General features: G+C 38.8%; 1 protein-coding gene across 3 annotated transcripts in view; it reads right to left on the bottom strand.

The window, feature by feature from the left end:
- The window catches only part of LOC128663863 (phospholipid scramblase 1), a 185,086-nt gene that overhangs the window by 99,093 nt on the left and 71,316 nt on the right, over positions 1–14,677 (bottom strand). For all 3 annotated transcript variants that reach the window (XM_053718410.1, XM_053718412.1, XM_053718411.1), the window contains exons 3-5: positions 10,223–10,374; positions 10,119–10,146; positions 931–1,115 (exon numbers count right to left, since the gene is read on the bottom strand). In XM_053718410.1, coding sequence (XP_053574385.1) covers positions 931–1,115; positions 10,119–10,146; positions 10,223–10,374 — 365 coding nt within the window. The remainder of the gene's footprint in view (positions 1–930; positions 1,116–10,118; positions 10,147–10,222; positions 10,375–14,677) is intronic.

Here is a 14,677-nt window from a genome sequence, read left to right as displayed (position 1 = left end):
CCCTATGTGTATTATTACAAATATGGAGCTCCTGATGATACAACATAATTTAAATGCTGATCAGTATTGCCTCTATATTTATTTTTTTATGTACTGCAACAAACATCTGTGGCTAGTATATGTGCTAAATTAATTAAATATGACAGATCCTTTTGATTTGCGCTCTCAAAGGAGAAAATCAAGAATTATCTAAGAAACTGCACACTGAGGGCTATATTCTGTATGAAGCCCTATTTAGCTCTTCCGCTTTCATGTTAACTTCGCTAGGCGGAGACTTTTTGCGCGCATCGGGTTGCACTTACATACGTAAGTTCCGTGACAACTGGCTCTCACTTGCACAATGAAAGCTGTGTGATTAGCAAGGCTATGGGCTGGGTTGTGGGAGGCGCTGCAGGCACTGCAGGCTGAAAGTGGAAATGGCTTTTTGCCTATACTTCTATCTATCGCATATGCTGTGCGGTGTGATAGAAAGAAGTAAAAACGGCAATTATAGTTTTTTTAGACAAAACTGCAATGGAACCTGGAGGAATTTTATTTATTTATTCAGCCAAAAAGGTTTAAAATTTTTATATTTTTTATTTTTTTATTCAGCAGGGTGTTCACGTGCTCATATGCTCCTATAGAGGAGCCTCCACTGCGTAACAGTTAACCAGAGCTTTGCTAACCAGACACTCGTTAAATTAGATTGTGCTTGAGCAAACGTGTTTACTTTAACTCATAATACGCACGCTATTTCCGTTGTGTGCAAAAAGCCGGAAAAAAAAACAATATTGCTTGTGCGCTATAGTTAATGTGACACTCGTTATCTAGCCCTGAATTAATCTAATTAATATAAATATAAACTATAACAAGTTATCAAAGGTTACTAGAACATCATAGAGTTAAACGGCACTTTTCCTGGGTGAGAGATAATTTGCAAAACAATCTTACCTGTCGGTCACATGAACATTTGCAGTTTTCGATCAGGTCTACAACATCATTGCCACTGTTGTCCTTAATTTTCAAATCTATGAGAGGTCCACATATGTGATTAAGCTGAACTGCATGGTATATCTTCTGCCCAGTAGAATTCAGCACATCAAAGGTGCGTGTGCTCCATCCTTGTGATACAGAGACTGAGAAACAAGGAGGATTGAGATTACCTGAGGCTGGCGACATGATATATAGACACATGGGACTCAAATCAGAGATCATAATGTACAAGAAATTGTTAGTGATGAACATGAGTGATTGGTGGGAAACGCAATTCACAAAGATGGTGGGAGTAGACCAAGTCACAAATAGAAGAGAGGATAGGGCTTACTACGTAAGCAGTTCACATACAGTGGTTATGAGAACAGGGGATGCTGAATATCACAATGCAGGATATAAAACCACATGAGAGTATATTAGTGATTAACACACACAGAAAACCACAGGGAATCACAGAGACATCATCTCACATTGAGCAGTGTTTTTCAACTCCAGTTCATATAAAATGTTTAATTATATATAGTAAAGAAAAGAGATCTGCAGGGTACTTCATTATTTATTTATAGACCTGCAAATATGTTGTATTTGAAGACACAACACATCTAACCAGCATATGACCAATTCATCCTTTCTTTTTTACCCAGATATAAACATGTCACTTACCCCAGTATCTTTCTATTGAAAGCCTGAGATGTTGCATATCTAATTTGCATATCTTACTCAGAATCCTCGGGTGCATTGGTACCTGTGTATACGGGGTATTTCAGGGTAAAAGTAAGCTGGTATAGTGGCCTAGATGTGCTTGTTTCTTTGGCTATAATTATGTTGCTTTATTTCTATTGAACAAAATAATTTCTGCCAATTTCTTTAAAGGGATAGTCTAGTCAAAATGTAACTTTTGTGATTCAGATAGAGCATGCAATTTTAAGCAACTTAATTTACTCCTATTATTAATTTTTCTTCGTTCTCTTGGTATCTTAATTTTAATGTAACCTTAGGAGCCGGACCATTTTTGGTTCAGCACCTGGGTAGCGCTTGTGAATTGGTGTCTAAATGTAGCCACCAATCAGGAAGCGCTACCCAGGTGCTGAACCAAAAATGAACCGGCTCCTAAGCTTACATTCCAGCTTTTTCAAATAAAGATACCAAGAGAAAAAAAGAAAAATTTATACAAGAGTAAACTAGAAAGTTGCTTAAAATTGCATGTTCTATCTGAATCATGAAAGAAAAATTTGGGTTTCATATCCCTTTAATTAGAATTATGTCTGAATATTGGCTAGCTGTTAGCTAAACAATATTAAAAGACGAACAAGTCCATACACATAGTTTCATATATTTCCTTTTGCACCCCTTTTCCTCTAATTTAGAATTGTGGGTTTTTCAATTGCCACAAGAACTGGAAGTGCACACTCAAGACTTCAAAGGCCTAACCCTGCTACATACTGTATGTACTGGTCCTGGCTAATAAAGTACATTGTGGAAGAGTTTGGCCATTGAAAACCAATTGCAGCAAAGAATTTGCTAATGTATTCAGAATGTTTTCACACTCATCTAGCATGTTAAATTATTACATATCTACACAAAATCCGTTATTACAAAATGTTCCATGACCATTTAAATTAATTATAGACACCTATAAATACATATCAATCAATCAATCTTGTGATAAGTTCACAAAATATACATATCCCTTCAAAAGCATAATTGCTTGAAATTTAAATATCATTTAGCTGTATTTCTAGTTAGCCCAATGGTGAAGGATTGTTTCTCAATATGACTAATTTCACATACACCAGCATTAACGGCTAGATTACGAGTTTTGCGGTAAGCTTAAAAAGCAGCGTTAACAGGTCCTAACGCAGCTTTTTAACGCTCACTGGCATTACGAGTCTTGCAGGTTTAGGGGCACCGCACACTTCTTTGGCCTTAAAGCAAATCAACTTACGTAAATTTCGTAAAGTCTTTTTTCAATGGGACTTGCATAGCGCCGGTATTACGAGTTTGTCATGGGAAGCCAAAAAGTGAGCGGTACACCGTCTACCGTCAAGATTCCTAATGCATTTTAAAGTCAGTAGTTATGAGTTTTACACTAGAAAGCTGTAGCATAAAACTCATAACTAAAGTGCTAAAAAGTACACTAACACCCATAAACTACCTGTTATACCCTAAACCGAGGCCCTCCAGCATCGCAAACACTAAAATAAAATTATTAACCCCTAATCTGCCGCTCCGGACATCGCTGCCACTATAATAAACATATTAACCCCTGAACTGCCGCACTCCCACCTCGCAAACACTAGTTAAATATTATTAAATCCTAATCTGCCGCCCCTTACATTGCCGCCACCTACATTATACTTATTAACCAATAATCTGCCGCTCCGGACATTGCTGCCCTACCTATTATCCCCTAATCTGCTGCCCCCAACATCGCCGCCACCTACCTACATTTATTAACCCCTAATCTGCCGTCCCCAACATCGCCGCCACTATACTAAATTTATTAACCCCTAAACCTAAGTCTAACCCTAAGTCTAACACCCCCTAACTTAAATATAATTAAAATAAATATAAATAAAACCTACAATTATTACCTAAATAATTCCTATTTAAAACTAAATACTTACCTACAAAATAAACCCTAAACTAGCTACAATAATAGTTACATTGTAGCTAGCTTAGGGTTTATTTTTATTTTACATGCAAGCTTGTATTTATTTTAACTAGGTAGAATAGTTATTAAATAGTTATTAACTATTTAATAATAACTACCTAGCTAAAATAAATACAAATTGACCTGTAAAATAAAACCTAACCTAACCCTACAATTAAATAAATTACCTAAATTAAATACAATTAAATAAATTAAATAAAATTAGCTAAATTACAAAAACAAACAAACACTAAATTACAGAAAATAAAAAACAAATTACAAGATCTTTAAACTAATTACTCCTAATCTAAAATCCTAACACTAACCCCCGAATATTCACTTACCGGGAGAAGTCTTCATCCAAGCGGCAAGATGTCCTCAACGAAGCCGGCAGAAGTGGTCCTCCAGACGGTGAGAAGTGGTCCTCCAGACGGACAGAAGTCTTCATCCAGACGGCATCTTCTATCTTCATCCTTCCGACGCGGAGCAGCTCCATCTTCAAGACATCCGGCGCGGAGCATCCTCTTCAATCGACGGCTTCTTCGGAATGTCTTCATCCAGAATTGAAGAGGATGCTCCAAGCCGGATGTCTTGAAGATGGAGCCGCTCTGCATTGGAAGGATGAAGATAGAAGATGCCGTCTGGATGAAGACTTCTGCCTGTCTGGAGGACCACTTCTGCCCGTCTGTAGGACCACTTCTGCTGGCTTCGTTGAGGACATCTTGCTGCTTGGATGAAGACTTCTCCTGGTAAGTGAATCTTCGGGGGTTAGTGTTAGGATTTTTTTAAGGGTGTATTGGGTGGGTTTTATTTTTAGGTTAGGGCTTTGGGCAGCAATAGAGTTAAATGCCCTTTTAATGGCAATGCCCATCCAAATGCCCTTTTCAGGGCAATGGGGAGCTTAGGTTTTTTTAGTTAGGGGGGTTGGTAGTATGGGTGGTGGGTTTTACTGTTGGGGGGTATTTGTAATTTTTATTTACAGGTAAAAGAGCTGATTTCTTTGGGGCAATGCCCCGCAAAAGGCCCTTTTAAGGGCTATTGATAGTTTAGTTTAGGCTAGGGGGTTTTATTATTTGGGGGGGGCTTTTTTATTTTTATAGGGCTCTTAGATTAGGTGTAATTAGTTTAAATATCTTGTAATTTGTTTTTTATTTTGTGTAATTTAGTGTTGTTGTTTTTTTGTAATTTAGCTAATTGTATTTAATTTATTTAATTGTATTTAATTTAGGTAATCTATTTAATTGTAGTGTAGTGTTAGGTGTTAATGTAACTTAGGTTAGGTTTTATTTTACAGGTAAATTTGTATTTATTTTAGCTAGGTAGTTAGTAAATAGTTAATAACTATTTAATAACTATTCTACCTAGTTAAAATAAATACAAACTTGCCTGTGAAATAAAAATAAACCCTAAGCTAAATACAATGTAACTATTAGTTATATTGTAGCTAGCTTATGGTTTATTTTATAGGTAAATATTTAGTTTTAAATAGGAATAATTTAGTTAATGATAGGAATTTTATTTAGATTTATTAAAATTATATTTAAGTTAGGGGGTGTTAGGGTTAGGGTTAGACTTAGGTTTAGGGGTTAATAAATTTAGAATAGTGGCGGTAATGTTGGGGGCGGCAGATTAGGGGTTAATAAATGTAGGTAGGTTGCGGCGATGTTAGGGGCAGCAGATTAGGGGTTAATAAATATAATGTAGGTGTTGGCGATGTTAGGGGCAGCAGATTAGGGGTTAATAAATATAATGTAGGTGTCAGCGATGTCCGGAGCGGCAGATTAAGGGTTAATAAGTATAATGCAGATGTTGGGGGTGGCAGATTAGGGGTTAATAAGTGTAAGATTAGGGGTGTTTAGACTCAGGTTCATGTTAGGGTGTTAGGTGTAAGCATAAAATGTGTTTCCCCATAGGAATCAATGGGGCTGCGTTACTGAGATTTACGCTGCTTTTTGGCAGGTGTTAGACTTTTTCTCAGCCGGCTCTCCCCATTGATGTCTATGGGGAAATCGTGCACGAGCGCGTACAACCAGCTCACCACTGACTTAAGCAGCGCTGGTATTGGAGTGCGGTATGGAGCTCAATTTTGCTCTACACTCACTTCTTGCCTTTTAACGCCAAGTTTGTAAAAACCTGTAATACCTGCGCTGCAAGTAAGTGAGCGGTGAGAAAAAATTGCACTTTAGCACCGCACCCCTCATAACGCAAGACTCGGAATCTAGCCGTAGGATTTTAAACCCTGTCACAATCAACTTCACAGATGATAATCAAATTTGCTGCCCAAGTGAAAGGATTGTTTGCAACACTAGTTAGTATACCAGGTGGCTTAGGTGTGAACATTATTGTGGAAAAGTTAGCTAATACCCAGTAATATGTACTTGCACTGTAACCAAAATTCACTAGGTTAACTTTCAGCATGAACTGTGAGCCTATAAGGATATGATTGAGTCATATAATCCTAATACTAATAATAATAATAATGTACTATGTCTCTCTCTCTTTCTCTCTTTCTCTCACCTAGATTACGAGTTTTGCGCTACGGCTTTTAAAAGCAGTAACGCAGCTATTGCGAGCCGTGTCAGTATAGCTATACCGCAAGCATTTTAGCCTGTAACGCAACGTCCATTCCACACTCAAAAAATTACGTTTTTGCATGGGAGGCTAAAAAGCTTGCGTTACAGCCTATACCGACACGATCCATACTGCCATCTGAGAGCAGTAGTTATAAGTTTTGCACCACAAAAATGTTTCACAAAACTCATAACTAAAGGAAAGTACACTAACACCCATAAACTACCTATTAACCCCTAAACCTCCGCCCTCCTGCATCGCAAACACTATATTAAACTTATTAACCCCTAATCCAAAGCCCACCCACCCACATTGCGACTATTATATAAATTTATTAACCACTAATCTGCCGCTCCCGACATCGTCGACACTAATAAAAATTATTAACCCCTATTCCACTGCTCCCCGACATCACTGCCACTATAATAAAGCTATTAACCCCTAAATCTCCAGCCTCCCTCATCTCCACAACTTAATATAGCTATTAACCCCTAAACCTCTGGCTTTCCACATCTCCGCCACTAAATAAACCTATTAACCCCTAAACCTCTGGCCCCCCACATCTCCGCCACTAAATAAACCTATTAACCCCTAAACCGCCGGTCCCCCACATCGCACAACACTAAATTAAACTATTGACCCCTAAACCTAACAACCCCCTAACTTAAAATTACAATATAACTAAATTTAAAAATAAATCTAACATTAAACTATAAATTAACCTAACCTTACTATTCTAATAATATAAAAAATACTACAAATTAAAAAATCTAAATTACATGTTTAAAAAAACCTAACACTACGAGAAAAATTAAAAAATGTAAATTACAAAAAATAATAAACACTAAATTATGAAAAATAAAAAACACTACGCTTACAAAAAATAATAAACCAAATAATCAAAAATAAAACCAATTACACCTAATCTAATAGCCCTAAAAAAACGCCCCTCTCCCAAAATAAAAACACCCCCTAGCCTACAATAAACTACAAATAGCCCTTAAAAGGTTAAGTTAAACAGCTATTTTGCCTGTAAAAAAAAATAAAAGGACATTCAGCTCTTTTTCATTGCCCTTAAAATGGCATTTAGCTCTTTTTCAAAAGCCCAAACCCTAATCTGAAAAAAAACAACCCCAAAAAATAAAAAAATACCTAACACTAACCCCAGAATATCTACTCATGGTTTCTGAAGTCCAGACATCCAGGCACCGAGAAGTCTTCATCCAGTCGGCAACATCTTCATCCATCGCAGGGGCGTCTTTTATCTTCATCCCAGCGGAACGGCAAAGACATCCAGCGTGGAGCATCTTCTTCATACGGTCCCCGCCGTACACTGAAGCTTCAATGCAAGGAAGCAGTTTCAAAAAGTCGTACCTTGCATTCCTATTAGCTGATTTGATTCTTCAAATTCAAATCAGCCAATAGGATTAGAGCTTCTGAAATCCTATTGGCTGTTCAAAACAGCCAATAGGATGAGAGCTACTAAAATCCTATTGGCTGATTTGAACAGCCAATAGGATTTCAGAAGCTCTCATCCTATTGACTGATTTGAATTTGAAGAATCAAATCAGCCAATAGGAATGCAAGGTACGCCATTTTGAAACAGCTACCTTGCATTGAAGCTTCAGTGTACGGCGGGGACCGTAGGAAGAGGATGCTCTGCACTAGATGTCTTCGCTGCTCTGCTCTGCCAGGATGAAGATAGAAGACGCCCCCGCGATGGATGAAGATGTCGCAGCCTGGATGAAGACTTCTCTTTGCATGGATGGAGATCGATGTCCGGACTTCAGCAACTGTGAGTAGATATTCTGGGGTTACTGTTAGTTTTTTTTTAATTTTTTGGGGTGTTTTTTTTTTCATTTTAGGGTTTGGGCTTTTAAAAAAAGCTAAACGCTCTTTTAAGGGTAATGAAAAAGAGCTGAATGCCCATACAAATGCCCCTTTGGGGGCAATAGGAAGCTTAGGTTTTTAGAGTTAGGTTTTTTTTATTTTGGGGGGTTGGTTGGGTGGTGGGTTTTAGTGGGACTTTTGGGGGGGGGCTTTGTATATTTTTTTACAGGTAAAAGAGCTGTTTACCGTAGGGCCATGCCCTATAAAATGCCCTTTTAAGGGCTATTTGTAGTTTATTGTAGGCTAGGGGTTGTTTTTTGGGGGGGGGACTTTTTTATTTTTAAAAGGGTTATAAGATTAGGTATAATTGTGTTTATTTTTGATAATTTCGTTTATTAGTATTTAGTTTTTTTTTCGTAATTTAGTGTTTATTATTTATTGTAATGTTAGATTTTTTAAAATGTTTTCGTAGTGTTAAGTTTTTTTAAATTTGTTATTTAGATTTTTTAATTGGTAGTATTTTTTTATTTTATTAGAATAGTAAGGTTAGATTAATTTATAGTTTAATGTTAGATTTATTTTTATTTCACAAGTAAGTTTTTATTTATTTTTATTTAAAAATAGTTATATTGTAATTTTATTTGAAGTTAGGAGGGATTTAGGCATAGGGGTTAATAGTTTAATTTAGTGTTTTGCAATGTGGGGGGCCAGTGGTTTAGGGGTTTAGAGGGTTATTTAGTGGCGGAGATGTGGGAGGCCGGAAGTTTAGAGGTTAATAGGTTTATTTAGTGGCAGAGATGTGGGAGGCCGGAGATTTAGGGGTTAATAGCTTTATTATAGTGGTGTGATGTCAGGGAGTGGTGGAATAGGGGTTAATAACTTTTATTAGTAGCGGCGATGTCAGGGAGTGGCAGAATAGGGGTTAATAACTTTTATTAGTGGCGGCGATGTCGGGTGGCAGATAAGGGGTGTTAAGACGTGGGGTTTATGTTAAGGTGTTAGGCTTAAACGTAACTTTTTTTTCCCCATAGACATCAATAGGGCTGCATTACGGAGATTTTTCATTCACTCTCTCCTCATTAATGTCTATAGGGGAAAGTGTGCACGATCAGCTCAAAGCAACCCTTGGATTTTGTGCAGTATGGAGCTTAACGCCACCATATCACACGCACAAGGAGGCTTTTCAGTCACTTGTAATGACAGCACTATGAAGGGTGAAATAATGCAACTTTTTTGGCGTTAGTTTTGCACCCTGTTTAGCGCAAAACTCGTAATCTAGGAGTCTCTCCCTCATGAGCTTCAATCTAGATGACAGTGACAGTCAATAATTATGATATAACATTGCTTGTAACTGGGAAATGTAGATCTGGTAATTTGAATTGAGAAGGTCAGATCCAGGGTGGTATGGTGTTTTGCCCCAGTGTTGGAGAGGAGAACAAATGTAGCCAGATATATGTTTCAGATTTATTTTTTATTTGTTTTTTCAAACACAACTTTATGTATCTTACTGTGTATATATGTTCCTTACCTTTGTAAATTTGTATTTTTATCTGTTGGCAAAACTACTATTGTATAGTTATGTCATTGAGGTCAGACATCTTAACTTTCACACTGGATAAACTATAGATAATAACTTGTGTCTCATCACCATCTAGTATTTGAACGTTCTTTTGTTTGTTTGTCCTTTGACTTGCATTATCAAATATTTACTGCTTTCCTATCCTGTTTACGTTTTTTTATGTTTTTATGTTTTCTATTTTAAAATTAATAAAACAAACTTACTTAAATATATGGCCTGTAGGTAGGGGTAGTGGAAGACTGGAGCTGAAAAAAACTGACCTTAAATGTGTCTGACAGTACAAAGGTGTTAACAGCAATTGATAGAGATGAGATACAGAACTAGTGAAATGAAACATGGACAATACCAATGTACAAAAGGGATAGAAGATGGATATAAAGAGTCACAGAGGGGAAAGGAATACTAAAACTGGGTCTTGGTACAGAAGGAAAGAAAACTGGCATAAAGGGGCATAAAGTGTACTGGTAATATCTATATATTATGGTAAATATTTGAATAAATATATATTCTTACATTTCTCCCGAACACAAAACTGGTTTATCTGAAAGAGCAAACACTGTGTTAGTTAATTGCTAGTTACCATGGAGAACATTCAAACAGGCAGGTAAAATACATACCTGAGCAAAAAATTCCAGCCCTGGAGGTACCCCTTTCAGTAGGTTGCCCACTTCTTCAAGCTCAGCTGCAGTTGGCTGGATCACAGAAGGAGAAACTGTGTGGTAGCTGGGGGGGTCCTCAGCGGGGACTTTTGGCAAGGGGTTATCAAACTCTGCAAGGGAAAGTGTTTCCTGAAGAACTGTTTGGAACCCTACGTTTACAATATTAATAGAACATATTCTTATACACATGCTACTTAAACACGTAGGCCAAGTTCACACTGCTGGTGTTAAGTATGAGATATTAAAGCTTTAACATTTTTGGCTGTTATAAACTGATATTGACTTCCATTTTGCATCTGGTTTACATACTTTCCCTTTCCAATTTCCATGTGTGCAAAAAAAAAAGAAAACCCATTCTATATAATTCTGAACACTATGTAGTTTTGTCTCAGCTTGGTGGACAATCAGTGGATGGTGTGAAAACCCTGGTTGTGCATGCAGACTTCACCTGTGATTACCTCCTCAGAGGTAGACACGGTTTATGGATTTTTTTGTGGGCTGCAGTGAGAGAGAGGTTTTGAGGTGACACGCGCACGTTACATACAAGAGATACATCCCTACATCTCCCATCACTAAACCTTTTACCTCACTTGTGCTCACGTTCATACACAATTTTTATTTTATTTTTGTGTTATATTTGCCCCACTCCTAAATCCCTTTTTATTTAAATTTATTTTATTTATCCATGATCCCTTTTTTGTTTGTTTTTTATTAATTTTTTTAATTTTAATTTTATTTTCCTAAAAATAAAACCTCAACCTCTCTATTTTCCTCACATTTTTAATTCTCCGTTCTATCCTTTCTCTTTATTTAAAAAAAATAAATGTTGGGGGGCGGAGCCAGCAGCAGCAATGGAAGCTGTGTAATCTCTGAGCTCCGGGACCCAGTTCCATATATCAGCTCAAAACTACTCGCAAAGCCCTAGATTCCACTAAATAACATGCCCTCATAAATGCTCTATAGATCGGGAGTCAGGAGACACCATTTTTAAGCAGACCCAGCGGGCTTACTCTCGTCTTAAAACCTTTTACCCGGCTCGGAGCCAACCTTGAATCCGGGACTTCACTACGTTTCCTGACCATCTTGAGGAATCCTTCCTCTCTCTGATCGCAGACCCGGACTGCCCTTAGCTGTAACTACAGTGTCTCCTACCTACTCCTGGACCCCACCGCCATTACTGGGAGCGAACCGCACACGCAGCATAGAGACCGCAGCTGCATTATAAGAAGCCGGAGGTCACTTCTTTTACGGGTAAGGAGAGGGGATAGAACGGTGCCCTACACCACCCGGGCCCTAACTAGTGACAGGGGGAGCGAGTGCAGACAGGCACACTCATAGTGGAGACCAGCCGCTTATCCAGAGGCCTGCTGTACGGGGCCTAAAGATTTTAGCCTGCACAGTTAACCACGTGGCAGAATCACCACGCGGCAGTGTACCAACTAACACTACTCAGACCCCAGAGGTACTTGGGCTCTGCACCTGGCCCTTATTTCATCCCACTTTATTGGACATCATCATACTAACAACAGATCTGGTTCAGGCCTTTCCCTTTTTTTTCTCTTCTAACCATAACTGCATAGGAAAGGGTATCTGTAACATTCTTTTACAACTTCCCCCTGCACAATGAATGCAAAACGCACTTCGAAACTGAATAAACCCCCTAAGATGCACAACCACAGAGACAGCATGGTCGCTCAGTTTTTCTCGCCCCCTGCCTCAAAAGTGGGTGACAGTACTGAACCTGCCAAGTCGCCAAAAAAGAAATTACAGTCTTCGCAAGTACAAGAAGATGACACTGAGGAGAGCACACCTGTCCCCAACACCATCCTCTCTACCCTAGCATCCAAACAGGATATAGCGGATATCATTCGCTCGTGTATCAGGGAAGAGATAGCAGAAATAAAGCAAGACCTTCACTCAGTGGGCAATAGAGTGGAGGCCTTGGAAGAATTCACGGACCACCTTCAAGTGGAAATCAATACAACTCAGGATTCAACAAACCATCACACAGCTCTTATAGCAGATCTCTTCGACAAAATCGAGGATCTGGAGAATAGGAGCCGCCGGAAAAATCTCAGAATCAGAGGTGTTCCTGAGTCGGTATTACCTAAAGACTTTCCAATCTATCTCCCAGCTTTATTCGCACATCTCAGAAACACCACTCCCTCCACAGATATCCCTTGGGTTCGAGCCCACAGAGCCCTTAGACCGAAACCCCCTGACACTGCCCCCCCAAGGGACATCATTATGAAGTTCAGAGAGTTCAACGAAAAGGAGGAACTCCTAAACCTCTCTCGTAGGCACCAGCCTGTTAAATTCAGGGGGGTTGTTCTCCAATTTTTTCAAGACCTCTCCCAACGAACATTGCAAAGGAGGAGAGATCTGGCTCCTGTAACATCCCTTCTCAGACAGAAGAAAATCCTCTACAGGTGGGGATTCCCCTTTCATCTCTATGTTCTTCATGGAAATAGAAAGTTAATTTGCAGAACCCTAGAAGATGTCAACGCCTTTTGCCAGGCCTTGGAATTGGACCCTCCAGAAGAACTCTCTCCAGAGAACTCTCACGAACCCCCTAGAAAGAAACCTACAGGACCTGTCATGAGAGACTGGCAGCGTATTCCCCCCAAACCTCAGTCTAAGCCGCAGGCCAAGCCCCCCGGCTTGCTCTCTAAAGTCACAACTTAATCAATTATTTTGTATCTTAGCTATCCCTACGAGCTGACCATTCTACTAGAGACTTTGCCCGGTGCTACAGCTTGGTCGCTGGGTAATGTATAGCCACATTGGCCATAAACCTTTTACTGTTAAACGACTTCTGATCTAGAAATAAGTAAATTTAGGAATTTAGGAATTATTGTATTGTACTGTTAGAAATATTTTACCAATGTAATTGAGCATTAGTCATCCCTAAATGTATATCACTTGCTATGGAATGGGTTATAATCCCTCCCTCTTAACACTAAAAGTTTAATGCTTGCATTAGTATCTAGATTTTTTATGAGAAAATGTATGTTTTGTTTTATGTTCTTATTCATGTTTTTTTTGCTATGCGACAGAGATACAGACCCTAGGGCATACTTAACACAACCTTCTTTCTATACTCTACAACCACACATGCATGCCTATCATTTATTGCAGTCATCTAATCACGGACACCAGTCACACCAGCACCATGGAAGGTCACACTAAAACTCTCACTTTACTGAGTCAGAATACCAAAGGCTTGAATTCTGCACAAAAACGCTCACTAGCCATGAGAGACCTACGTAGGAAAGGGGGTGATATTCTTTTCCTCCAAGAGACTCACTTTTTAAAAAATAAGGAACCTAATTATTTTGGAGGTTTCTATACTCAAAGCTTTCACAGCTCTTTTGACCACAAAAGGCACGGCGTAAGCATCCTAATCAGCAGACAGATCCCTTTTACTCACATCCACACCTACACTGACTCTGAAGGCAGGTTTTTATGTGTAACTGGCACCCTGTTTGGCTCCCCGGTGACACTGGTCAATCTTTATGCTCCCAACACCAGACAGCTCCCCTTTTTCAGGAAAAGTTTCGCCAAGATTCTAGACCACACAATAGGTGCACTATATCTAGGGGGAGACTTCAATCTCCCCATTCAACCACATTTAGATTCCTCGAACCCTCGACCCACAACTCCTAAACACACAATCAAGCAACTATGGAAACTTATGCTAGACCAAACTCTATTTGACATTTGGAGATTCGTCCACCCTGAGAAGAGGGACTATACCTTTTTCTCTGCCCCTCATAGTTCATATAGTAGAATTGATTACCTCTTTACTAATCAAAGAGGCCTTTCCAATGTACTATCCTCCAGGCTTTCACATACCGTTTGGTCAGACCACTCGGCTGTATTAACAACACTCAAATGGCCATCAGCACCTGGTGGCAATTTTCAGTGGAAACTAGACGAGAAACTATTAGATTCCCCAACTCTAGTTCCTAACTTAGAAAAGCTTCTACAGGAGTATTTCAGATTTAATTCCTTACCGGAAACAGATCCTTTCGTTGTCTGGGAGGCTCATAAATGTTTTATCAGGGGGGAATTAATTAAACAACATGCACAAGCTAGAAAGAAAGCACGGCAGGTATACAAAATATCCACTGACCTACTAGCCAAACTTGAATACGACCATAAGCGAAATCCTTCCTCCCCCCAACTATTAGCAGACTTAATGAAAGCCAGGAAAACTGTACATGACTTACAACTTAGTGAAGCTAATGCACTGGCCTTACTGACTAAACAAAAATTCTACTTTGAAAGCAATAGAGCAGGAAAACTCCTAGCACGCTCCTTAAAACTGAAAAAACTTAAAACCTTCATCCATGAAATTAAATCTCCAACGAACCAAACTGTCAATACCACTTCTGAAATACTTTCCCAATT

The sequence above is a fragment of the Bombina bombina genome, chromosome 6 (assembly GCF_027579735.1).
Source record: "Bombina bombina isolate aBomBom1 chromosome 6, aBomBom1.pri, whole genome shotgun sequence".
In the NCBI taxonomy this organism is placed as follows: domain Eukaryota; kingdom Metazoa; phylum Chordata; class Amphibia; order Anura; family Bombinatoridae; genus Bombina; species Bombina bombina.
Note: the sequence above shows the minus strand (reverse complement) of the source record. Positions and strands in the feature narration are given on the sequence as shown.